Consider the following 26,397-nt stretch of genomic DNA (forward strand, 5'->3'; position numbering starts at 1 on the left):
TTATCTCCGTTTAACAATTAAAGAAACAGTAATAGGAATATGACGACAGCTGCTGAGAAACCGTGACTTCCTGGGACATCCCTCCTGAGGAAGCGAGGGAAGAGGCCTGCTCTGTTCAGAATCACTGCCTCCAAAATGGAGGTGTGGCCAGAGCCAGGCAGCCTGGGTGGTGAGGGGCCCAGAGACTGTGGGCCCAGGGGTGGGCAGCCTGGAGCAGAGCAGACCCAGTGATCCTGGTCCTCATTATCTTACTGGCGGTCCTGCAGGCCAGGGAGTAGACATGTTTGATGTAACTCCAGAGGTCAATGCAGAAAGTCAAAGTTAGGCAGATTTGCAGATATGAGGGAAAAAAAAAATCCTAAACACTCTCTAGTGGGCAGAGCTGCCCTGAAATGCAACGGCCCCGGTGGGAAATAATGAGCTCCCTGTCCCTGGGAGTGTGGGAGCGGCCACCAGACGCCCACCTGGATGCGACAGCCTGAGGAAAGACTTCCTGCGCCAGGAGCTTCTACCAGGCAATCTCCAGAGCCCAACTCTCCTCTGAGATGCACTGATTCTATGATATGACGAGCGAGTGGCAGAGTCCAGGAAAGCCCTGGTGACCAATGCCCAAAGAACCATTGGTCAGGGGTTAATAGTCTGAGGGGCCCACACAGACTTTCTTCCCTTGGGCTGTCTGAGTGGCCCAGGGTCTTCCAAAGTCCTCAAGATAGTTCTTACCACAGACACATGAGGACTGAGCGCCTACGGTGGGAGAATGGGAAGTTTGGGTGCGGACACTCACCCTCTCAGGGGGTCAACAGCAATGGCCCGGGGTTCACTGAGGTCACGGCTGAAGAGAGTGCAGCGGCGGCCACCATCGATTGTGGCCACGGAGATGGTCTTGTTGCCTGAGTCAGTCCAGTAGATGTGCTTGTGGACCCAGTCCACCGCCAGGCCCTCTGGAGAGTGCAGCTGCTCATCGACGAGGACCTCCTGCTCTGCCGGGTCACTGGCCTTGTCCATGTAGGCACTAGGAGCAACCAGAGCTGGCTGTGGGGCAGGTGTTCCACCCATGGGTCCATCTGGAGCTGCCCCGGCACCCTTCCCCCCCACCCCTTGAGGCCATGGCAATGGCTGGTTTCTATTCCACACATTCCCTGGGCCACCAGGGGCAAGCATATGGGCTTGAATCAGCCACAGCCTCTGGCCTGGAGGAGCTCAGTTTAGTGGGAGACAGGGATTTATAGCCAGGTAATCAGTACAACATGACTGCGGAAAGCATCGGAGACTCTAATAGCCGAGAAACAGAGACTCCGTTATCCTGGAGGACTGGAGAAGGCTCTGTAGTTGAGGCCTGAAAGACTAGCTCACCAGGAGCACAAGGAACAAAAAGCAGAAGGAACAGCACATGTGAGCGCTATTCCATTGTGTGCGTTCTGCACAGTGAGGCATCTGGTGGGGGTAGAGATGAGTATGAGGGATGCAGACTGGGAGTTAAGTGTAGGCAGGGGCCGCATCCTGACGGGCTCTGCAGGCCATGCTAAGCAGTCAGGATTTCAATCTGGGGGGAAGAACTGAGCAGGTGAGAGGTCATGGTCAGATAGGCATGTTGGATCATTGTGGCACTGATGCACTGGAAGGGAAGGGAATGGAGGCAGGGAGACTGGCCAGGGGACCATCACAGCGGCCGGGTGAGGGATAAAGAGAGTCTGCAGAAAGGCTGTGTCCGTAAGAATGGAGAGAAGGGGCTAAGAACACAACAGACACTCAGGAGGCAACACTACCAGGACTTTCTGTCTCCCAAATGCTGTTTTTCCCAAGGCTCTCTCCTCCCCCATGTCCTCCCTCTGGTTGATTAGATCCATAGCACCCACTGCCACCCATAACCCTGACTCTCCCATCCTGACCACTCTTTTACGCCCCAGACTGTAAAGCCAACTGGCACCCCTTGGATGTTCCACGGACACCCTGAACTCAACACATTTCAAACTGCCCACCCGCATTCCCCTCCCCTCAACCAGCTGGAATGGCCAACACCCCCATCCAGTCCACTGCTCCCATCTCAGAGAAGCAGCACCACCCACGAAAGCTCCCGAGCCAGAAATCTGAAACTCCCAGAATGCACCTCCTTCGGCCCCATAGCCAGTCTGTCATCAAATCCAGCCTCTTGCAGGCATAACTGTGGGGTAGACATGGCTCTGGCTGCTTCTGTGTGTGAGTCTAAACTGAGTATGTGTCTGGATTGGGGGTGTCCGTGAGTAGTACTTTGTATGTCTCCATCCATCCATCCATCCATCCATCCATCCATCCATCCATCCCACCATTCTTTTAACAGTCTACCCCGTGCCTGGTCATTGGCAGTCCTGCCACGTGGATCTCAGGACAAAGAAAGGACAAGATGTTCAAAAAGGAGCCCAGACATGTAGGGAGGCAGACTTGTGGGATTTGAGAAAGACCTACGAGAGGACCTCCTTGTGTGTAAGGGGCCTTCTGGAGAGCCGAAGTCCACTGACTATGGTGTCAGACAAAGTAAAGGGCTGGACTAGGGGTACTGCTATCTGGGAAGAGTTCCCTGACACCCCAGATTGGGTAAGAGGACCCCTCTGTGCTTTTCTCTCAGGATCAGCATAATAGACATCACTATGTTGTGAGTGCCGTCCTCCAGGCAGGACCAGGTCTGAGTCATCTTTGACTGAGTCATCCTGAGTCATCCCCACAATCCAACATGCGGATATGTGAGCTGCTTTCAAAGTCTTCACTAAAGCCAGAGTTTCTTCCTTCCTGGCCTGGTGGAGCAGTCCCTGTGTCTTGCGCGGTCCCACCAGAGGTCAGTCAAAGCCCAGCGGGGTGGACTCGAAGCGGCTCTCCCCACAGAGCTCTCTGCCTAGGCCAGCCCGGGAAGAAGAAGGTCCGGCAGTTCCACGTCCACTGTGATACTGCATCCCTTCCTAGGTCCCAGTCTGTCCCAGGGGATCCTGGAGGCGGAGGGGGCCCAGAGGCCACCCTTCCTCTCCTCCTGTCAGGCCCCTGGCCTGGCTGCAGGACACCCGCCACTGCTCACCTGTAAATCTTGCGGTAGGAGAGGTCACACCAGTAGATGCGGTTGGTGGCAACTTCAACATCCAGCGCCACAACGTTCTTGAGCATGGGGATGAGGCGCGAGTAGTCCCGCTTCACCAGGTCTATCCTCCGCACCTCATGCCGGTTTGTGAAGATCAGCGACGGGCTTCTGCCAGCTGCCGTGCAGGAAGGTTGAGAGAAAGGATCAGCGCGAAAGGCGAGGCTTCAGGTGCAAAGTACCATGTATAAGGGAAGGATCTGTACTCTTTTTATTAGACACAAACTCCCCCCAAATCCTGTATGTCTCCTCATCTCCTCCTTAGGCTTACACTGAAGGCCTTCTGTGGTGTGGCCCCAAGCTCCTGTCTAGCCTTGCCACTCACCCCTAACAGCCCTGGACTCCAGCCACCAGACCACCTATTATGACCTAGCCACGGCAGAGCCTGGCTGCCTCGCGCCTTTGCTCAAGTCCCCTCTACCTAGAATGCACTACCCCCAGCTCCCCAGCTTAGGGCCCCACTGCAATAGTTCACAATGGGGCAACGTGAGCATTACGTGTTTCAGGCAGAGTGTGAGGGCAAACATCAGAACTAGGGTGAGATTTAAAAGAGGAGACGCAGTCTCAAACTCCCCTCCCTGAACACGGAGTCTTTAGTTTATGCAGAATGTGTTTGGGGACAAGACAAGAGAGGAAGCTTCAGAGGCTGGCAGGGGGAAAGGGTCCTGTGAGCTGGGTGTAGAGTTTGCACTCGTCTCCGAAACAGCAGCAGGGGTGGGGTATGTGTAACACGCAGCACAGATTATATACGTGCAATGGAGACGACGCACGACTACCCACGCACACACAAAAGCCATTTTCAGACTTCGGAGGCTATTTTAGGAAGACCACTAGTGACCGAGACCTTCCTGGCTACTCAGTACGAGGGGACTATCCCAGAGGCCTGTGAGGACCAGCACTTAACCCCGCTCTCACTCCTCCAGCCTGGTTTTAGATGAGTCGGGCCACTCCCAGCTACCAACACCTGTACCTGGAGCTGCCTGGGGCTCCTCCCCCTGTTTTCCAGTTGACACTCCTGCAGATCACCTGGTCCCCGTCACTGCGCATCTGTGCCAGGCTAATGAGTTCCCTGGGGGCCGGGCAGGACCAGCACAGAGCCCTGCGGGGCCTGGGCCTGTGACCCGTGTGTGGTGATGGGTCAAGGGAGCGGGGAGAGGGAGGACGTGGTACTGACAGAGAGTCCAGAGAAACAGAGCTCCGGGTGCAGGAGGGAGAAAGAAGGAGAGCCGACTCCAAAGCCCTGTCCCTGACCGTGCCATTTTCCTCATCCCCGAACGAGAGCCGCGGCGCTACCCCCTGAAAGGCAGGAGCCAGGTTACAGGGTGTCCCGAGGCCACGTCTACTGAGAGCTGTCTGTGACAGGGAGCCAGCATGCAGATGATTGGGATTTTTGTGTAACTGCCTCTAGATGTTCCTCTGCGGGGCCTTGTGACTACGCGGCAGTTGTGTATTGTCTCCACTGCACGTACATAATCCGTGTGCAGATAACACGTGTCCCGCCCCGGGGGCGGGTGGCAAGTACAGGCTGCACATGACGCGTGAGGCGCTACGGTACGTGTCGCACCTGGCGCACCTGGGCTCGCGGGCTTCGTGTCCCTCATGGTCTGCACACTGCACATCATATGCGTGCACCCGAGCCCCAGACTCGTACGGCCAGCTGCCTCCTCCCTACCTCCGCGTGGATGTCGAGACGGCTTTCTTGAAAACTCAACAAGCCCAAATCCATCTTCTATTCCCCCAACCCTGCTTCTCTCACCATCTTTCCCAGCTCCATAAATAGCAATCCTGTTTTCCCAGTTGTTTGGCCAAAAATCTCGTAGTCATCTTTGACTCTTTTTTTTTAAATTTTAACTCTCATATCCTGCATTCAATCGTTATGTGCATCCTGTTGCTTCAAAATAAGTCTTGACCTTCACAGTATGTCCAGTCTGTCTGCTTCGCATTATTTGCACTGCAACACCCTGGTCCAAGCCACCATCGCCTCTTCTGGGATACTGCCAAAAACCTCTTACATGGTTTCCCTGCTTCTTCCCTTGCCCCCTACAGTCTCCTCCCAGCACAGCAGCCAGGGGAAGCCTGTGGAAATGGAAGGCACGGCATGTCCCTCCTCTACTCAAAACCCTCCAAGGCTTCCCCCTGACTTGGGGTGAAATCGAAAGTCAGCCCTTTCAACGGTCTAGAAGGCCTCTGTGATCTGCCCGGAGTCACCTCGGTGACTTCATCTCCTACGCTCCTTGCTCTGGCTACGCTGGCTTCCCCGCTGTCATCGGAACACACCACACATGCTCCTGCCTTAGGGCCTTTGCACTTTCCGTTCCTTTGGCCTGAAATATGGTTCCTGCAGATAAATGCATGGCTCCTTCCTTCACCTCCTCCAGGTCTTGACTCAAATGTCACCTTCTCATGAAGGGCATTCCCTGACCAGTCTATCTAAAACTGGAGCCCTTCTGCCTTCCTGGACTTCCCTCTCCCCTTCCCCATGTTGTAGTCCTCCTTAACCATGATCGCCATCTGCCAAGCTCTCTGTTTTACTTACTTATCAGATTTCTTATCTGCCCCCCACCCGGATTTAAGTCCCATGAGGGCACACAGGGATCTGCATCTGCTTTGCTTACTGCCCAATCCCCAGTGCCTGCAACAATGTGTCGGTCTGCGCACGTCACGCCCTCTGCGGGGACTACCCGTGCTGCGTGCGTCGTCTGCACTGTCCAGTGCGTGTCTGTATGTTGCGCGTGCTGCATGTGCTGTGTCTGTGCCACACCGGGTGGCTCTGGGCAGGGTCCGTGCGGGCGTTCATGTGCAGTGTGCTGTGGTATGAGGTATACGTACAGTCCGAGCACCGCCTGTGCCCCCCGCTTCTTGTGTGTGTGTGTGTGCACCTGCGTACCCATCTGCTCCTCACACAGGTGGCAGCAGGCTGCTCTCTGCATCCCCTTGGAGCTTCCCCCCTGCCCCGCACCTTGGGGTGCCCATACCGACAGCCTTGCAGTTCTTGGTCAGCGTGTCCATCTCGTAGCCAGAGTGGCACTCGCACTTAAAGTAGCCCTTGTAATTGATGCAGATCTGGCTGCAGGCATCGGGGTCCTCACACTCGTCAATGTCTGCGGGGAGGAGCACAGGTCAGAACCAGCAGGGCACTCTGCCTCTGCTTGGGGGGTGCAGGGGCAGGGAGAGGAGGGTCTCACCGCCACAGGTCTTCTGGTCCAGGAGCTGGTAGCCGGTTGGGCATGTGCACTCAAAGCCGATCTTGAGGTCCGTGCAGATGTGGGAGCAGCCGCCATTGTTGTGCAGACACTCGTTCAGCCCTGGGGAGGGACACAGGCTCCAGAGGGTCCAGGACCCTGGGCTAGGGCGGGGGCAGGACAGGGGTAGGGTCTAGAGCTGAAGCAGAGACTCGGGGTGGCAGGATCCCCGCAGAGCCAGGATGCTTTCCAACCGCACTGAGGAGCAGACTCATTAACCAGGTGACTGGGCGAGAGAAGGCTCAGAGGTGGCAGGTCCTAACTCCGGGCCAGACACAAAGACAGGGACAGAGTGGAACTCAGGTCCTTTGCCTCCCAGGCCAGGGCTCTGTCTACCCAGAGGCTGGAGGCAGTTAGGCTGCCTGAGGTCTTTCCTTTCACAAACACGTGTCTCACAGCTCCTCCTTCCTCGTGACCTCATCGTGCAGGGACCACCCCCAACCCTTGAGAACCCCTTCTGAAATGCCCTTGCGTAAACACCTCCAGCCTCAAGGAGCCCCCTTCCCTCCCAGGGCAGCCTTCCTCCCTGGACTGGTCTTCCTGAAGCTTCTGCTCTCATGCCAGCTCTGCCGGGTGGGGTTGGTCAGAGTCTGGAGGCTCCCTCAGAATCTCCCTAAAGTGCTGATTTCTGGTGCCCTGCCATTCAAGTGCCTTCCTCTGGACACATTCATCCATCCATGACCCTCCCTGGCCAGGGCCCAGAGCTAGTCTGCCGCCATCCAGAGGGGGTCTGAACAACAAAGGCTGTCCCCACTGAGCTTGTGGTTATCTAAGAGCCCAGGCTTTTTCTACACAGAGCTGCCACTTGTTCAGTTCTCTCCTACCACAAAATATGGATTATTTCCACCTTCTCCCCTCTCAGCACCTGTCCCTCTTCCTACACTCAGTCACAGGCCTGGCCCCAGGAATACCGACTGCTGCAGGGGCAGAAGGGACGCCAGGAGCTCATCTGGTCTCCCCGTCCTCCGTTCCCTCACCCCCTCTGGCAGAGTCCTAAGGGAGGTTAGGGGGGTCAAGACCAAGGCTCATCACGTTCCCACAGCATCTTCCGAGCTTTGGAGTCACAGGTTCATTATGCAAGCCAAGAGAAGGTGCCATGCCACCCTTCTACCCCCCCAGGTTCATGCACTGCCACTCCAGCCAAGCCAAGCAGAGCTGAGCTGAGCCAGCCGTGGCCATGCACACAGCTGGTCTGAGCGGCCCACCCCAGGCCATGCACAGCTGTGCATGCCCCACCTCCAGCCTGAGCCATGCGTAGGGATGATTCCCCTTTACCCCTGGGCCTCCTCCTGTTTCCCCGGGATGTTGACAGAACTGAAAGAACAAGATCACAGCAGCCCCATGACTGGAGGGTCTGGGGGGACGGGGAACTCAGCCAGGTCCAGCCCTGGGAAGGCCCAGCCCCTTGGGGTGGGCTGAGCCACAGCAGCTTTGAGGGGATCCCTGTGGGGCACCACCTCCAGGAATCTTCCGTCACTCCACACCTTCCCTGACCTCTCCCATACTGTATTACTCCCTCAGTGCTGTCCAGCCATCTGCTCACCACTCACTCACTGCCTCAGTCATGCACTCACTCGCCGCCCCCTACCCCATAGGTAGCAGCAACTCAACAGCTGTATTTACCGAGCACTTGACAGACTAGCATGTGTGGATGGCTCTGAGAAGGGAAAAGGGAGAGCTCAAAGTGGCCCACGTTTCTCTGAAAGAGGAGAGCATAGTGTCCTCTAGGGCAGAGGCGCGTCGGGGCAAGAGAATGAGTAGTGCGTCCGGACCTTGCTGACCCTGCTCTGGAAGGCCAGCACCAAAGCAGAGGCCGGCGGGGATTCCCTGGGCCTTCCCAACTCTATCCAGCCTGGAGGTGATTCTGCCGGGTGCCTGCAGGGGAGGAGGGCGCTGATGGTCCAGAGGCCGCCATGGAAGGAAGGGGCAGAGTCACTCTCCCAGCACATGCGCGTTCCTGCATGCACGCGCACACACACCAGCGGACGTGCGGGGGCACCAGCAGGCCCGGGGACTCCACAGACACATTCACACAGATGCAGGGACACAGAGACACGAGACGTGGTTCCCTTGCCTTACTGAGAGGAGGAGCCATGGACACAGACACTGGCCTCTCCCCTGCACAGAGACACAAATACATGCGTACATACTTCTCTTAGGTGTGTCGTGCAAAAGACCAGAAAGAAGAGATTTAGTAGGTTAGCGGTCCTTGGCTAACTCCAAATCTGGGGGGGTGGGGGGGAGGCTCAGCTGCTCCACTTCCCTATCCTCTTACCTAGGCTCCTTCCTCTGGGACTTTTCCTGGCAGGGCCTCTGTGGGAACAGGAGGGCCCAGGAGGAATGTCTGTCTTGCCAGCTCGGGTGGAGGCTGCGAGACCTTCACCCAACCACTGTTCCTTTCAAAATCATTTTTAAATCTCCAACAGGGGTGGAAACATGCTGTTCCTGGGGAGTTCTAGAGAATGACACTCCCTGGAGTGCCCAGGAGGGGAGGTGCTGAGTGAAAACAGGTCTGCCAGGAAGGTAGGGTTTGATCTAGGCTCTGTCCTCCCAGGAATTATCTGTCCAAACCCCTGAGCTCAGAAATGAACCTTCCTGGAGCCCACACTGGGTGGGATGCCCACCTCACCTACAACCCAGACTCTCCCCTTCTTTTTAGCCTGGAACCCACCCTGACAGCTCTAACCATCAGGATAGCTGCCTCATTCCACCCCTTACTCATGCCCAGCCTGTAAGTCTTGTCTCCCAGAAAGTCCAAGCTCCTTGGGGGTCAGGATGCTCCCGGGTCTGCCTTACCCTCACTCAGGCCTGGCCTGAGCCAGGTGGCCTTGGGATGCACCTCACTTGGCTACCTGACTACTGTCCCCTACCCCTCCCTCTGCAGGGATTCTTGCAGGGGGCTGGAAGGCCTCAGAGGCCAGGAGACCCAGCTAGATTAGCAGGGCAGAATCACTGAGGAAGAGTTTCAGAGGAAGCACGCACTCAGAGGCCTGAATGTGGAAGGAGTGAGAAGGAGAGGCCGAGTTTGTGAGAGGAAGCATAATTGAGCATCTGGGTTGGAAAGGAAAGGCAGCTTGATCTATAGAAAGGCAGAACGAGGCCGCAAAGGCCGCCTGAGGCCACAGGACTGCCTGCAAGTCCAGAGAGAGGGTCAGAGCAGAACATGTGCAGAGGGGCAGGCATGGGCCTCGGCCTGGATGCCAGGAGCAGGCATGGGGGGAGGGGGTTAGTCCAGCAGCCAGAAGTAGACAGGTACTGTACCACACTCTTTCAGAGGCTCATCCGACCAGTCCTGGCAGTCTCTCTGAGTGTCACACACTTTCCCGCCGTCCACGCACTCGCCACTCTTACACTGAAATCTGCGGGGACCCTCACATGTTGACTCTGTCGGGCCGGACAAGAGAGTGGACAGGACCTGTGAAACCTTGGGTAGGGAGGGCTAGGCTGGTCTAGGTCCATGGGAGGTGCGCAGAGCTCCAGCCCCAGTCCCCCACTGGTCTCTAGAGGGCCTGGGACAGACAGTTGGATACAGGGCTGATGGGAGCTCTGCTCTCAGAGGGGCAGGGTCCCAGGGATAATCAGGATGCCCAAGCATCATCTAGCTGTGCGGGGGGGGGGGGTGTCTGTGCCTGATCTGGCAGTACTGGGCCCTGAGAGAGAAAAGCAGGAGCCCCACAGAGACCCTGGGGACTGGGCTGACCAGCTGAGGGGGACCTGTGCCCTAGAAGCCCTGCATAGGGGAGGCCACCTCATTGTCCAACCCTTTATCCATTTTCCCAGATGACCTGTGGTCAGGGTCCTGGCCCCTGCAGGCAGGGAGTGATGACCAGAGAGTCACCTGAGAATGAAGGGGCCTCCCTGGGGAAGGAGGCTCCGTTTACTCTGGGAAGGAAGCCACTTGGAGGCCTGGGTACAGACAAATGGTGGGGCTGGACTTCCTGCACTGCCTTTTCATGTCCCCCTAGGTCTCTTTCAGCATTTGCAAAGTCCTTCAAAGTCCTATTCTAGGGCCGGTAGGACCCCAGGGAGTAAATCTGGATAATTTAGGTGCAAATGATGCTCTGGGGGAAGACACTTCTCAGGGACCAAGGGGAGACCTCTCTGAGCTCTGCTCTCTCTGGAGCCAGGATAGCTCTGGGCTCTTCTTCAAGGAGGGTGTTGCCCCCTGCCTCCAACCACACGCACCCTGCAGGCAGCCAGCTTCGTCACTCCCGTCCAGGCAGTCCTGCTCCTGGTTGCAGCGCTTGATCGTGGGGACACAAGTCCCATCCCCACACTGGAACTCGTCCCCACGGCAGGTCCCCAGGGCTGCCAGGAGAGGGCAAAGAGGGAGGGTCAGCGCCAATGTGGGGTCGGGACAGCTCTCCTCCCCCAGCCCCCCAGCCCCTATCCACCCTCAGCAAGAACAGAGTCGGGGCTGAACTTGGGAGTCCTCAGAGGACACCTGGCCAAGGCACTTCCAGTGTACAGATGGGGAGACTGAAGCTCAGAGAGGGGGAAGGCCTCACCCAGGATCACACAGCACTCTGGCTGGCAAAGCCAGGACTGAAACAGGTCTCCTGTTTTCCCATCTACTTCCTCTCCCCAGGGCACCTACCCACAGCAGACTCTCAGCCTGCTTTTGAGTGTTGGTGCTCATTACTTAATGACTTCATCCCTTCAGCAAACCCTTCCTGAGTGCCCGCTGCATGCTGGGCACTATGTGGGATGTGGGGAACCCAGAGTCGACTGGGAGGCTCCCCATCCTCTAGGAGCTCAAGGTGCTGGAGGGGGACTGAGGAATGAACAGATAACATCACAGCAAAGGCTGTGCTGTAGGAGAGTAGCCCAGGGGGAGAGACCCAGCCCAGCTGGGAGGGTTGAGGCCTTGAAGGACAGGCAGGCCCCGCAGGTAGGGAAGGCAGGGGCGGCTCCTGAGGGTACCAAGGTCTCAGGCGCTGGAGCCCAGCGGGTGAATGCCTGAAATGCGAGGCAGGACAGGGACGGCACGGCAGGACCGGAGAAGACCCTTGGCCTCTGGGGTCAGACCTGAGCTGTGCAACTTAGGAGCCTGGGGGACCTCCAACCGAGGATTCCACCTTCCCCAAGCCTGCGCCCCACCGTAACCCAGGTAACCGGGGCGCGCGGGGCAGGTGCGCTCCGGCAGCCCGCGCCTCAGGCCCGCCTGCAGAGGGCGGCGGGGCCGCGCGGTACAGGGGAGCGGGGGCTTACGGCAGTCGGCCNAGCCCGCGCCTCAGGCCCGCCTGCAGAGGGCGGCGGGGCCGCGCGGTACAGGGGAGCGGGGGCTTACGGCAGGGGGGGTTTTTTTTTTTTTTTTTTCCGCCGCCGCCGCAGCGGAACTCGCGGGGCCCACAGGCCGGGTCGGCGCAGCCGCGCTCATCGCTGCCGTCGCCACAGTCGTCGTCGCCGTCGCACACGAACACGGCGGCCAGGCAGGAGCGGTTGCTGCACTGGAACTCGTGCGGGGCGCACACTGCGCGGGACAGAGAGCCGGTCGGCCCTGCTGCTGCTGCTGCTGTGGGGGCCCTGACCCTCGCCCACCCGCTGCAGGCGCCCTCTGGGGGGCCCGACGGCACAGGGGGCTTCCGATCCGATCCGCGGCCATGCAGGGACCTGGGACAAGGCGCCTGCCCTCCCTGAGCCTCGCAGCCTCACTGCGAGCCAGAATTCCCGCCCCGCCGCCGCCAGCATTGCGGGAGGTGCTGCCTGTCTCGAAAGTCCTCGTGATGTTCCCAGGAAAGGATACCGAACGTGACACCGACCCATCCCAAGGAATGAGGTCTGGGACTGTTTCCTGAGGGCACGGCTCAGGCCCCTCCCCACCCTCATGTGCCGGCACCATTACGGCTCAGACCCCTGGCCTGGCATCCAAGGCCACTGGCATCGAGCCACTGCTCTACCCCAACACCTCGTGCCTGTACACACCCTGGCATCAGCCATACTAGACAATTCGCTCACCTCCTCAACTCCAGGCCTTGGCCCAAGCTCTTCCCTCTGCTGGGTGCTCTCCTCCTGCCCACCACTTGTCTCTGTATTTCACAGTGATGAGTTCTCATCCTTCAGGAGCCCAAAGTCCACGTCTTTTATAACACACTTTGTGCTCTCCTACTTGGGAAGCCTCTCTCTACCTCTGTTCTCCTGTGTGCCCTTCACAGCATGCTTACGTGTCTGGGTCTCATGTCCTACTGGTCTCCCTCATGACTACTGAATGGGGACTGGCTCTGAGACCCACCCAGCTTTGTCCGGAGGGCCTGGCACAGAGCTTCCTGCAGGGGGCGCGTGTGGAGTGCATGGGTGCTGGACCAGCCAGGGTGTGAGGAGTAATAAGGATGTGCAGCCGTTAAGGGCACAGGTCACTGGCCCTGCCTGGGGCCCTGGGCTTCCTCTTTCTAGTGAGCTGCTCAGCTCAGAGGCTGGGAGGGCTTTGGAGACCACCAGCCCAACTGCTAGTTTACAGATGGGGAAACTGAGGCCCAGAGAGGAGCAACTTGCCCAGGGTCACACAGAACCAGAACTCAGGTTTGGGGCTCTTCCCTCCTACTCTGACCCCTCTCAGCTTTCTGGTTTGCTCCTCATCTCCTCCCTGCTTCATTCCTAACACAGAGGCCATGGTTAGGCCTGGGGCCTGCAGCCTTGGGTAATATGTTGGTGGCAGCAGCACCAGATGTCTCCATGTGGGGGCGCCAAGAGTCTGTTTTTATTTTCTGATAGAAAAATGTCATTTTTCATTGTTATTGGACATAAATAGAATGATGTCTTCAGTTTCACAATGTAGGCAGCTCGTCATGTGTTGCTGACAGCTCTATCAAGTTCCTGACAGTTGCATTTTCCCCCCTCTGGGCTTTTGGGATGTTGGGGCACTGGTGGGAAAAGCACACATGATCTTGTGGGGTTTTGCCCCTCAAGATCACCCAGATGCCTAGATTAGCTCCCCTCTTTCCTGCCAGACTCAGCTTGCACGTGTCTTGGGGGAAGGACTCACTAAGTTCAGAGTTCTGGGAGGAAGGGCTTCCTTATACTGAGCTCTCCCTGAGGTTTTAAAGTTGACAACAGCTTCAAGAGCCGTATTCTCAGGCCTGCATCCAGAGACCCCACTCCCAGCACTCCCAACTGGAAGCCGCTCTGGGGGAGGAGAGAAGGAAGAATTCTTTCTCCTCTGCCCAGATGGTTGGGAGCTATAGCAGGGACGTCCAGTAAGACCTTCGAACCACCCTCCTGTCTCCCATAGTTAATGAGGAACACGCCTGCCACCACATGGCCTGGTTAGAGATATTCCCACCCCGTGCAATAGCGGCCGATGGCCCTCAGAGCTGGGGAAACATCTGATTGGGGGGAGGGCAGTAAGGAGGGAAGAGGATTCTCATTGGCCAGTGAAGCCCTGCAAAATTATCACAGCTGAGGAAACAAGCCAGCGCCATCGCTAGGGCTCTGAAACTGCTGGCCGCAGCCAGGATCTCCCCCCATACCCAGATGCTTCCTGCTTCAGACACATCAGAACTCCAGACTTGGAATCTAGAGTGCTGTGTGATTCAGAAGCCTCCAGACAGATGACATTTCCCCTGGGCCAGGGAGGATGAGTAGGATGTAAATATAGAGGCTGGTGGAGGGAGTGGAGTGGGAGGCAGTGGTGGCTGAGTGCCTGGCAAAAGCCCCCATAATACCCCAAACCACCCATATCTCAGCGCAGCCTTGCAGCGAAGTTATCGACAGCCAGCCTGTCTCCCCTATTAATCATGAGCTCCCGGAGGAAGAAGCGTGTAGGATTCACCTCATCATCCCTTCCAGAGCCTGGCTCCAGGCCTGGCACACAGTGGGTGTCCATCCAATTGAAACAAGCATAGCCCCACCGGCCTAGGACCTGCTGGCCTGCTCCCTGGGAAGGAGATAATCCTGTGTTTGAAGCTCAGTGATGTGGAACTGCCCCAGTGACCACTTCCATCTGTTCCTGCTGAGGCTGCTGGGGATGTCTTCCCGCCCTGTGACATTCGTGCTGGAGTCTGAGATTGCAGCATCAGACGTCCTTCACACTTCAGGAGTCTGCCCCTCCCCCACCCCCAGCACCACCAGTACCCTGGCCCCGGTGGCCACCATTACTCCCCACGGCCCAGCCCTCGCCCCCTGCCCTTGCTCGGAGGTCAGTGGAGACGGATGGAATGGATGAGCAGATGTCAGACATGGTAAAAATACTCCTGGGCTTGGCTGTCCAGAGTCAGATTTGAATCTCAGTTCCATCACTCAGCCTTGGGCACTTTTCCTCGCTTGTCTGAGCCTCAGTTTCCTCACCCATAAAATGGGGATGATAATGGCTGCTCGCGTGGTGGTTGTGAGGATGAAAGCAGGGAATGTCTCTCCAGAGCGCCTGGCCGTTACTAGTGTCCTGATTGTTACCCTTTGCTCTCCACCCACCAAGCCCCACAAGAAGGCCCCTTCCAGAAGCGGCTGCTGTCCCCGAGGCTGCCTGACCACCTCGCAGACCCTGGGACCTAACCCAACTCACAGCTGGCACAGCCGGCCTCGTCCGCTCCGCTTTCGCAGTCCTTCTCCCCGTCGCAGCGCCATGAGGCGGGCACACACTTGTGGCTGGCGGGCCCACAGCTCAGCTTCTCTGCAGGACACACCTGCTTGGCTGTGGAGACAGACACACGTGCATGGCTTAGCCAAGGGGGACATGGGGCATGGCGCCAACCAGTCCTCCTGCCTGACTGGAGCCACCTGGCCGGAGGCCCTGAGAATCCATCAGAGCCTCCCTGCCCCGGGTCCCAGTTTCTTCATCTGAGAAGCAGCACCCCTGTCTGCCCCTAAGGCCCTCGAATCCTACATCAGATCCCACCACTCCCTGCCTAACACCCTTTCATGGGTCCCTGGTCTCTGGCACTCAAGCCCCCTCCTCGATCCAGCCACCCCTGTCTGCCTCATCAGCCCCACCTCCCACTCTCCAAACCTTCTCTTTGAGCTCCAGCAACATGAAACTGCCATGCCCTGCTGCCTCTGTGCCATTTCCCCGCCGTGTGCCCTGGAGTGAAATATGCCCCAACTGGGCCTCAATTAGGCTTCCACATCAGTGACTCCATGATCTGAACCTGTGCACTTGGAGGGCTCACTAAGGCCCCAGCAGCTCCCGAGGTACGCCCTCCCCCTTCTGCCCCCTCCCCCAGTGATGGTGCGGAGCCCACTGTTGAGAGCAGGGCTGTGCGTGCGGCAGGGCCCAGCAGGGCCCAGCGGGACCACACAGCTATAATTACTGCAGCAGCAATCAGAGGCTGCCTCAATCAGGGGCCTGGAGCCCCAGGGTTGATTCTCAATTTGGGAGAAAGAATGAGAACCCTGATCAGGGCTGGGGACAGCTCTCCTCCTGAGCATCCAGGATGACCCACGTGACAGACCCCGCTGTGGCAGACACATTTCAGACCTCTGCGGCAGGCTCCCTGCTACTTTCCAGGGTGTAAACTCAGTGTCTCTAGGACGCGCCAGGCGCAGAGCTAGCTGCTCACGTAATCGGCACACCATAGCCGGGCAGGATGAGGATGATGTCGAGGCCGAGGGCGGGGGCTCTGGAACCTGGCTTCCTGGGCAGGAATTCGGTCTCTCACTGGCTACGTGACCTTAGTCAACAGTCCTCACCTCGGTGCCCATAGCGTGGAAATGATACTATTCCCTAGCAGAGGAGTCTTCCGACTCCCAAGTTAATGTCTGCAAGGCACTTAGAAGAATGCCCAGCCCAGTGCTCACCAATGATTATCCACTATTATTCTCCAAACAAGCAGATGAGGACTGGTTTGGTCCCTCGGTGAGTATCTCCTGAGTGCTGCTGTGTACCAGACCTGGCGCTAAGCACTGGGTTCTAGTCACACAGCTGCTAAGAACTGAGTGAGGACACCACACCCTCAGCAGTCCGTTGCACCTGCCGGCAGGGGGTCACTCACACCTCCCCCTCAATTCTGCCCCCTCATGTCAGACCAGTTTCCCCTTCTCTGCCTTTCATAGGTGGGATGACAGGGCAGAAGAGGTGGAGAAAAGGGATGAGACGGGGCAGAGGCAGGTGCGGGAGGCAGGGACCCCAGAAACTACTATGCCAAGGGAGAGGAGTGCTTTGGACCCCAGAGTTCTCCCTAGGAATACATTTCGTAACATATAAGACAACCCATTGGGCATATAGGATTCATGGGGTTCATTTTCTAGAAATTCCCCTTCACAAATAACTGCTGCGCAGAGCCTCAGAGAGTGCAGACGCTCAAAGATCTCCTACAAAGGCTGCCTCGGGACGTAGTGCAGGGCGGGGAAGGAGGTCTGGCAGCTGGGAGGTGCGGCCCTTCCAGAGCCCCTCTATCCCCGCACACTGCAGCACCCCTGGAAGCACATGAGGGAGCTGAAGCCGACCAGTGTTTCCAGACTCCTGACTGCAGGGTGGGCTGTGCGGCCCGGCTCATAGTAGACTGCATCCAGACTTTGAGGGCAGAGCCCAGGAATCTGCATTCCCGTAACTCTCTCCACCCCTGCCCCCGCCCCAGTAATTCCCATGCACCTCATCTGAGAATCACTGGGTTAACATTCTGCAAGTCTAAAAGATACAGAATCTTTCATCTCTTTTAAATTCACTCCCATAAAAGTGGTGGAGGCATTCTGTGTGCCTGCAAGTTCCTGAGAGAGCAATGAGACAGAGGGACAAGGTGACCATCTATCCCTGAGCCAGGCCTCAGGAAACAAAACTCCACAGGGGAGTTGGAAGGAAGCCATATTTACTGAGCACCCACGGTGTGTCAGGCTACTCCATTTCCCACGTGGCCCTCAACCTCCCAGGTTAAGCAGACCCTTCAGGCTATGCATGCCAACTCCAGGGGTGCCCTTCACAGACATCATCATAGCAGTGCCCCCTGAGTAGAGCAGGGCAGCAGTTCTTCAGGTAAGCACTCCATTTGACAGATGAGGAAACAGGCTCAGAGAGACCAAGGAACTGGTTCCAAAGACGCACAGCAGGTGAGAGGCAGAGTCCAGGATCCTTTGACTGAACGTGCCCTTTCCATAAAACCCTGCATGCTCCTGTGGGTGGAAGAGTACCTGAACCAGCCCCAAATGCCCAGGTGACCGAAATGGCCCTTGACCGTCCTCCCCACCTCTGGGGGCCTGGTTCTGCAGACCCCAGTTCAGCAGGCAGCCGCTCGAAATTTTAATGAATATTTATATAGTTAATTGCATAACCTTTCAGCAAGGACAATGATTAAACAATCCATCTGCTTCCTTTCTTTATAATTAAGACATTTGCTGTGTCCTTAAATAGACAGCTCTAATTACAGGCTCTGGAGGATTCAGCAAGGCCTGACACCAGCCCTCCTACCCCCAAAGAGCCAAGGCACCGTCCTGGAAGGCTAGGACACAAGAGAGCACATCGAGGAGCACCCACTATAGGGACAGGGGACAAAAGCCCAAAGAGGGGAAGGGACCGCCTAGGCTACTGGATGCCAGGTGTTCCAACCACCTCTCTCCTAGAACCTGACACCCCTGTTGTCAACAGCTCCTCCCCAAAGCTAGGATGGGACCCTCACTTTGCAGGCTCCGGGGTCAGGCCTCCTCACCGTCTAGCCCTGGGGAGCTGGTCTGGGTAAGCGCTGATATGCAGTATCTCCTCAGAAGGGAGGTGCTATGACTACCTCCATTTTATAGACAAGGCGAGCCAAGCCCAGAGAAGGGAAGGTGTTTGCTCAAAGTCCTGTGGAGAGAGGCTGAGCTGGACTTCCAGCCCAGGTCTCTTATGTCCAACCACAGTGCTTAACTTACCACACGTAACCACTGCCCATGAGAAAAGCAGGCCCCATTGGTGCCCCTGACACCTGTGGGCCAGAGAGGGGTCGCCAGAGGAAGGAGGCTCACTGGGCCTTTACTCAGCTAGGTTCTGCAACATGGCCGCCTGGTGTCCACGTTTAGGACAACTGAAGCCAAAGGCCCCCAGGCAGCACGATGCAGGAGAAAGAGCACTAATGAGTTTCAGAGTTGGGCACACCTGGGTCCGAACCCATGTACTAGCATGCAGGTTCTTCCGCCAGTCACTTGCTCTCTCTGCACCAAGGCTCCGTCTGAAAATGGGGCTACGTAAGCTCCTAGAGTTGGTAGCTGGTTTAAATGAGGAAACATGGAAATCTCAACATTCAGAGCCTGGAACCATCTCAGAAACCAGTTGCTCCTGTTTCATCTCATGAAATGCAAATGCAAGGGGCTGGAAGGGCCCTGGTCTTGTCCCTGGGGGGGTGCACGTGATCACAGGCCACAGGGCCCACAGCGAGGAAGACTCTCTCCGAGAAAGACGCCCCGAGGAATGTCCTGGCACACTGTCAAGTGTCGCCGAGATTCTGAGAGGTGGGCATGAAGAACCCCACCGTCTCTCAGACACCAGGAATCCTCCAGAGTCGGCAAGGGCCTGGAATGGCACGCCGGAGTGGCTGTAGGCATTATCAATTCCCAGAGAATCCTGCCCCAGAAATCCAATCCACTGGTATTCTCTAATTTATGAGTTCACAAATTAATAAAAAGAGAAATGTCTGTCGAGTGAAAGAATGAAAGTGTTGGATGGCTGCTTAGCGAGCGACCACATCTGCTGTGTCAGGACACAGGAGGCTTAAAGGGAGACGACCTCCAGATGGGGACGGCCAGCTCCAGGAGGGCCAGAGACTCAGGCGGTGGGGCTCCCAGTGTCCGGCTGCTGCCCAGAAAGCATGGCATGGGCCCCCCCCATCATGTGGGGGGGGGGTCCAGTCACACCCAGCTCCTTCCCCCAGGCTCAGGCAAAGTACTCCTAGCCGGTCAGCCTCTAACTTGCCTCTGGGCCTCCACTTCCGGATACAGCAGGAAGGGGCACTTCACTTGGTTCCTCGGAAAAGCCCCCCTTCCAGTGGGAAGGTTCTAAGATGATGAATAAATTCCCATTTTTAATAAGCAGTACCCACTGTTGCAACTCACTCACCTTGAACCAACCTCCCCTCCCCCACGCCGTACCCCTCCCATCGGATGCCTGAAGGTGGGTCAGAAGCCGTCCCCAATCAAGTGAGCCATAATTAGAACTGAAATGCCACTTTCATTAGGCAAATGTCCCAGGCTTTCCTACTGTGACTCCCGGCTGTATTTGAGAGGCACAAATCCCAGAACCAGAAGGAAAGAGAGCCTGGAGAAACCCCAGCTAGCGAGGGGCAGACGACATAGTGGGGGAGAACAAAAATGGGGACACGCTCCCAAATCCCTTTCCCTCTCTATGCAGACCCCCTCCCTTATTCTAAAATTTTAAATTGCTGTATATGGGAGAGAGGACCTGGAATCAAAATACAGTAGTAAGAGTAACACTGCCACTTACTCCAACGCCAACACTTTGCCACATTTTTCTCATTTCGTCCTCGTAACCCCCGTAAGGCAAGTGCCATCACTCCATTTTACAGAGGAGCAAACTGGGGCTCAGGGAGACTGGGCAACCTGTCTAAGGTCTCACAGTACCTGGACTCAAATATATCACACACCAAACCCACCACACTTTATTACTGCCTGTAATCTTTCTTCGAGCTGGCATAGTCCCTAGGAACCTTGTAGGCTATAGAGGTAAACCGGGTACCGTGGGGGTTGCTATGGTAATACCAGTTAAATGGGCAATGGGTTGGCTACCAGGTTCCCATCTGGTGTGGAAGCAGTGAGCTAGCCTGCTGCCAGGTCTTGCTGCCCCAAATTCTGCCTGACCCTTGAGGTCCCACCCTGGCCCACCTCCTCCAGGCAGCCCCCTCTACCCACAGGCCCTGCCCACCTCTGACCAATGTAACTTTGCACAAGAAGCGGGATACTGGGCCTTGTGCCCCAGCTAGGAGAAAGAGGGTCCTAAGAGTCCAGGAATCTTTAAGATTATGGTCTTTGGAATTCTGAGATGTTAGAAACTAGGGCCCAGAAAGGGACGAGAAAGTGTGCAGGATCTCATAGCAAATTCACTGGGAGAGCCCAGGGGAGGGCCGGGCCTCCTGACTCTCAGTGTGCAGTCTTGACTCCTGTTCCCACGGGCACTCTGTCAAACCTCAGAGAGAGCCTGACGAGCCCATCTTTTATCACAGAAGACTGATCAGCCACAAACAACCTGTGTGTCTTGGAAGCAAGGCCCTTGACTTCTCCAGTTATTCAACTGTCAAATAACAGTGCCTTATAGTGGGTACAAAGCAGGTCTGGGAGGCAGGAGGGGTGAGGCTGGAGGGCCCTTACACCACCAGGGGATGGGAAGGCAGCAACTGCTAGGATAAGCGAGAGGGAGAAACAGAGGGAAACATGGGGCAGAGCATGGAGGAGAGGGATGGCAAGAGGCAGGCTGGGTGGGGGGGTGGGAGCAGGCAGGGGGGCAGCAGTCCAAGAGAGCAGGGTGGGCAGGGCCCTGGAGCTGGGGCATGGAAAAGATGAAAAGGGATATCAACACAAAGAGATAGAGACACGGGGAGAAGGGGGAACAGAGCTCACAGGCAGCAGGACAGACCCCAGTAATAATCGCACTGAGGCTCCCCTCATTCCCCGGCTGCTCCCAGTGTCCAGGACGACCGCTGGAGTGGCACTGGGATGGCCCAGCTGGCTGACTGCAGGGCTCCCAGCACAGCCCACACTCCTGGCTGTATACAGCTCTGCACCTCTTTAGCCAGGCAGCCTTGGGCAAGTGGCCAAACCCATCCTGGCCTCAGTTTCCTTCTCTCTAAACAGGGATCCAAGCTTGCCCTGAGGATAAGAATCACAGTGGGAGTGGCTGGCCTTTGTGCCTTCTGTAGGTCAGGACAAAGCTCCAGGCTGGCCCCAGGACAGGTTGGCTGCCTGGGGGGTAAGAAAAGGACAGGGCCTGTGGCCTGGCCGGGGGAGGCAGAGACAGCCGTGCAAGGAGACAAGGGGGCCTCCTGTCTCGGGCCGGGGTCGCTCTTGCTCTCCCTTTCTCTCCCCCTTTCTCTCTCTCACGGGGAGGCTGGTAGCTCTGTTGCTAGGAGACGAAGAAACCCAGTTATCAGCAGCCACAGCCCTAGATGGGATGTGGGCCTCCATTGTCCCTGCCTCTGCCTCTGGGGCAAATGTGACCCCGAAAGAGGATGGGGATTGTGACTTGAGGACAGGGATTGTGACTCGTGGGTCCTCACCAGCCCTGCCTTCCTCCACGTGCTCCCCACCAACCTTCTGTTTCAGTCTCGCTCTGCGAAGGCTCTGCCTCAGGGACCACTGGGGCCTTCCCCGCCCCCTTCTCATCTCCTTTTTAATTTAACAAATGTCACAGAATGACCTGGCGGGTGTAAGTTTGCTTTGAGGATTAGGGCCTGGAAAAGAAATCAAGGAGAGACAAAGCCCCGAGTGTGGGAGGCGGGCCTGGGGCTCTGGCTCTGGCCCTCGGCCTCACCCCTGGCTGCCTCTGCTGCCATCCAGCCTGCCATGGATGCCGGGGCTCCTGGGCTCAGCTGGCTCAGGGCAGAGGAAAGAGCTGGGGCCTCAGAGTCCTGGCTGGGTGTTCTTGGGCAAGTCACTCAACCTCTCTGAGCCTGTGTCCTCCTTTGCAAAATTCAGAAAGTGACAGAACCTGCCTCCTAAGGCTGCTGTGGGAATGATGAATTAGTGCACACGAAGAGCCTAGCACTGTGTCTGGCACACAGTAAACACTTAATAGGCACCCACTGTTAGCAGTACTATTAGAATTATGATCAGAGTCCTCCAGAAACACAGTGGGGGAGGCTGAGGGGAGACCTGGAAGATACGCTCTGGCTGCTTCTGGGCAGAAGGGCTGTTTCTAGCTCCTGGTGCTCTAGGTGCAGGGCCCGAGCTGCTAGAGGCCTGTGAGGAAGTCAGCAGAAACCAGTACTGGGGGGCGCCTGAGTGGCACAGCGGTTAAGCGTCTGCCTTCGGCTCAGGGCGTGATCCCGGCGTTATGGGATCGAGCCCCACATCAGGCTCCTCCACTGTGAGCCTGCTTCTTCCTCTCCCACTCCCCCTGCTTGTGTTCCCTCTCTCGCTGGCTGTCTCTATCTCTGTCAAATAAATAAATAAAATCTTTAAAAAAAAAAAAAAAAAGAAACCAGTACTGGATACACCTGGCCGTTGGCCGGGAGCCCCCGACGGGGCGGCACAAGGCCAGTCTGGAGCTGTATCGGACAGATCACCTCCACTGAGCCTTCCACCCGCCCAGCAAGGAGGAAGCTGAGCCCCCGCCTCGGCCCCCCGGCCCTAGGGCCAGAACTCACTGCACGTGGTCTCAGACTCATCGGAGCCGTCGGGACACTCCTCCTCGCCATCACACTTCCACCTCTCTGGGATGCAGTGGCCGTTGCCACAGGTGAAGTCGCTGTCCGCACAGGTCCTCTTGGCTGTGGGGCAAGGAGAAGACCATGAGGGAGGGGCCTGGTGGGCCCAGGAGGCTTTTCTAGGACACAGTCGGGTGGCTCTGGGGTGACCAGGATGTGCGCTGTCTGAAAGCAGGACCGCATGACCTCCCATCACCCCACCGGGCCACAGAGGGCCTCGCCAACCAAGGGAGGGCAGCAGAGACGTGCTTATTCATTCCTCAGGCATCTGCTGAGCGTCAGCTGGAGACAGGTGACACCTGGTCTTGCCTCCAAGCTCAGGAGCTCAGGTCCAATGAGGGCACCAGGATCCATGCTCCAAGGGACTGCCTGTTCTCCTGTCTTACTCCTCTTCCCCCAAAGTCCAGTTCCACTGCCACCGCCCCCAGAAGCTTTCCCTGATCACCTGCGGCAGTTACTTTAGCCTCTTTGGCCATCTTTTAGTCCCTTTATTGGCCTGTCCTGTTCCCCCCAACCAGGCCCCTCTAGAAGCACCAGGGAGCTGTTGCTTATGAATCCTAAAAGCAAATGATTACTCTGTGACAAGATTAATGAGGTGTGTTCTGTTTGGAGTGATGAAAAGAGCATCCGCTGGGTGAGACATCCAGTCTCCTGAGAGAAAGTGCTCTCGAGGCACTCACACCCTGGAAGTGAGGCTCCTCAGGGGGCTCTGAACCCCAGCTCTGCCTCTCTAGTCTGCACGACCTTGGGCGTGTTACTTAACCACCGAGCCTCTATTTTTCTTATCTATATAATGGGAAGAAGAAAACAAGGCTGTGAGGAGGAGTAACAAGTTACAACGTATGAGGAACGTGGAAAGAGGTCCTGGCCCCGAAGACGCGGTCAGCAAGAGCTCCTGCCGTTTTTATGGCTTGAGCCTTAGTTAGAAGCAAAGGACAAAGGTGTTCTCCACTCTTGCGGGGGACATACATAGCAGACTGAGATCTCACAGCTGGTAACAAAACTGGGGTAATAAGGCAGGTGCCAACACGGTTTGCCCTTCTCCCTGTCCCTCCATGGGCCTGATGCTCCTCCAGGGTGGGGACTCTGTCAGATTCGGCACAGGGCCCAACTCAGGGTGGATCTCAGTGGGGACTCTGGACCAAATGAGGGCATGGCTGCCCAGCCTCTGCTCCCACACCTCCAGGGCTGGGCTCACGTTCTCCCACAGAAGCTTCTTCCAGAGGCCAGACTTGGATTATGTAACTCCTCCCACAGGCCCTCTGGCTGCCTCTGGGGCCATGTGACTGCTCCCCTGGCCCTGAACAGCCTGGCAGGGATTTCAGGACAGACACCGGGTCTCCCAAATCTATTGTATTTCTGCCTTTCAGTGGAATCCTTGCAGGACATCTGCGTTCTAAAATGAGTTTTCTTCACACTTTCTTTAGAGGAATACCTACCTGTCTGTGCAGGGCTAGAAGAAACGAAAGGAATCTGTCTACCTACAGATTTGGAGGGGGAGGGGGGCTCTGAGGTCCAGAGAGGGAACAGGGCTAGCCCAGGGAAATACAGCAAGGCAGGGATCAGAGCCAGTTCTCCTGCCTCCCAGTCCAGGACCCCAAGCAGCCCTCCCTGAGCTCCGCACCGAGCAGCTGGTGTGGGTAATAGATACTGATACCGCCTTTTGGTAAATCACTGCCCTTAATCATCTGAAAGTAAGTACAGTTATAAACCACAGCACCTGGGACATTTTCTAACAGGAAGACCAGAGCATCCCTCCCACAAGAAGCTCGGCGTCCACAGAAAAGAGGAAATGTGTATCCTAATGTCCTCTTTATCCTGTTCTAATTTTCTCCGAGCACATTCTGTGTGCCAGTCTCTGTGCTGGGTACTTTACCAGGAAACCCCACGACAAAGGGCCGCGTATGTCCCCGTTTCACACACAACATCCCGGCCTGGAAGTGTTAAGCAGGTGCCCAAGGCCACATGTGGGTGGGAGCAGGGCCACAATTCGGCTTCGCAGTCAGATTCCCTGCCACCCCACCATGGCTCCCCAAACAAAACGTTCAGCAGCATCAGATGTGGAAGAAAAGCCCCAATGAGGTGGGAAAACCCCACAAAGGCTTTGGTTCGGCATTCAGTGAGTTGCATCGGTGCCAGGACCCAAGGAGCTCAGGACCAGTGATGAACAGGCAGCACCCAGAAGAGCAGGGAACCCTGACGAAGAAGGTGAGGAAGGGGCTCTGTCCCTGGTCTCGGCCAGCCAGCCACTCTTGAAAGACCCTTTCCGCCCTGTCATTCTGGGAGCCTGGGAGTGAGCTTGGCCTCCCCCAGGGTGCCAAGCCCTGCAGGCACCAGGCAAGGAGGCCAGGGCAGCCAAAGCACCACCGTGGTCCTGAAGGGCAGCCTCGAGGCCAACCGGGCCCGGGAAGTGGCAGCCTCAGGGATGGATGGCCCATGGCAGTGTTCTGGAGAAGAGATTTGTTCACTGTCATGACCGGTTTGGACACTTTCTACCCTGGCTCTGGCCTGGCACCTTTCACCCACTATCCCAGTGAGTCCTCACATCCACCCTGGCAGTGCTGTGAAGCCAACCTGACAGAAGAGGGACCCAAGGCTCAGGGAGGAAGCCGAGGGTGGTAGGTGGCAGAAGTGGGACTTTAATTCCATGTGGCAGCTGCCAAAGCTTGTGCTCTTTCCACTAAGGCCCTCAGCCACTTCCATAGTATTAGGCTAAGGGGACCTCAGAAAAGCAAATGCAGTGTGACCGGTGAAATAGCTCCCAGGTCCCCAGGGCCACAGGACGACGCAATGGGGCAGGTCAGCCACATGGCTTAGAAGTCCTACATAAAGTATTCCCCTGGAATGTGCCCAGAAGTGCGTGCCAGAATAAACATGGGCCTGTGACAACTTGTTTCCGCTAATGGACCACTCTGAGGAAACTGAGGCAGCATGCTTTCAGGTTGGGGACCAGACTCCATCACCTTAGTGGGCTCTGTCTGAAAGTGTAACCCCATGGCAAGATTTGGAGCAAGAGGTGAGACTCCCCCTCTGGGTGACCTTGGGCACGTTCCTTCCCTCTCTGGGCAGGCGGGGATGGTGGCTTTCCCGTGCAGCACCAGTACAAGGACAAAAGGCAAAAGGGCTCTTGCCAGGGATCCCAGTGAGCATCCTCGTGTTGGGTCACTCAGTGTAATGAGACTGACAGAGGCATGAGGCTGCATCAGCCCCGCCAAGGCAAGAGGGCTGAGTGGACTTTGAAGCCTGTCACCACCGGCCACGCCAGACCCCATTCCTGGCTTTGGCTCCAACTCCCAGGGTGATTCCCTAGCTGGGCTTGAGGCCGTGGCCCCGTTTCCAGGGATTTATTTCCTTCCATGCCAGTGTGCCCCTTGGACAATGCCCACCTCTGTGAGCCCCTGTACTCCACAGCCCAGGAGCTGTGCACAGTCATCCAGGGTCTGAGACATCATAATCTGGTACCATGGCAACAGATGGGCTGCCACAAAGGATCTGGGATTCCAGAGGGCGGTAGGGAGGAGCCGACCCCAGGGCAGAGTTGGGGAGAATGGGAAATCCAGGACAAAGGAGGTAGGCGTTGCCACTTATAACAAGAACACAGGCAGAGGAAGACATCAGACACTCCGTGGTCAGTCAAACTCTGCTCTGCTACGTATGGGCTGTGTGACCTTTTGCAAGTAACACAACTTCTCTGAGCCTTACTTTCTTCATCTACATTCAGAGATTATATCGCTGCTTCGCCAAACACACAAGGTTGTGGGAAGTGAATGGGTTAAGGATGGTG

The 26,397-nt window shown here is 56.8% G+C and overlaps 1 protein-coding gene across 1 annotated transcript in view; it reads right to left on the minus strand.

The window, feature by feature from the left end:
• Positions 1–26,397, minus strand: part of LRP8 (LDL receptor related protein 8) — a 79,523-nt gene that overhangs the window by 20,682 nt on the left and 32,444 nt on the right. The window contains exons 4-12 of the mRNA XM_034641249.1: positions 22,554–22,676; positions 14,840–14,968; positions 10,528–10,650; positions 9,604–9,726; positions 7,618–7,656; positions 6,286–6,405; positions 6,076–6,201; positions 3,044–3,218; positions 785–1,012 (exon numbers count right to left, since the gene is read on the minus strand). Coding sequence (XP_034497140.1) covers positions 785–1,012; positions 3,044–3,218; positions 6,076–6,201; positions 6,286–6,405; positions 7,618–7,656; positions 9,604–9,726; positions 10,528–10,650; positions 14,840–14,968; positions 22,554–22,676 — 1,186 coding nt within the window. The remainder of the gene's footprint in view (positions 1–784; positions 1,013–3,043; positions 3,219–6,075; positions 6,202–6,285; positions 6,406–7,617; positions 7,657–9,603; positions 9,727–10,527; positions 10,651–14,839; positions 14,969–22,553; positions 22,677–26,397) is intronic.

Source organism: Ailuropoda melanoleuca, chromosome 2, assembly GCF_002007445.2.
Source record: "Ailuropoda melanoleuca isolate Jingjing chromosome 2, ASM200744v2, whole genome shotgun sequence".
In the NCBI taxonomy this organism is placed as follows: Eukaryota; Metazoa; Chordata; class Mammalia; order Carnivora; family Ursidae; genus Ailuropoda; species Ailuropoda melanoleuca.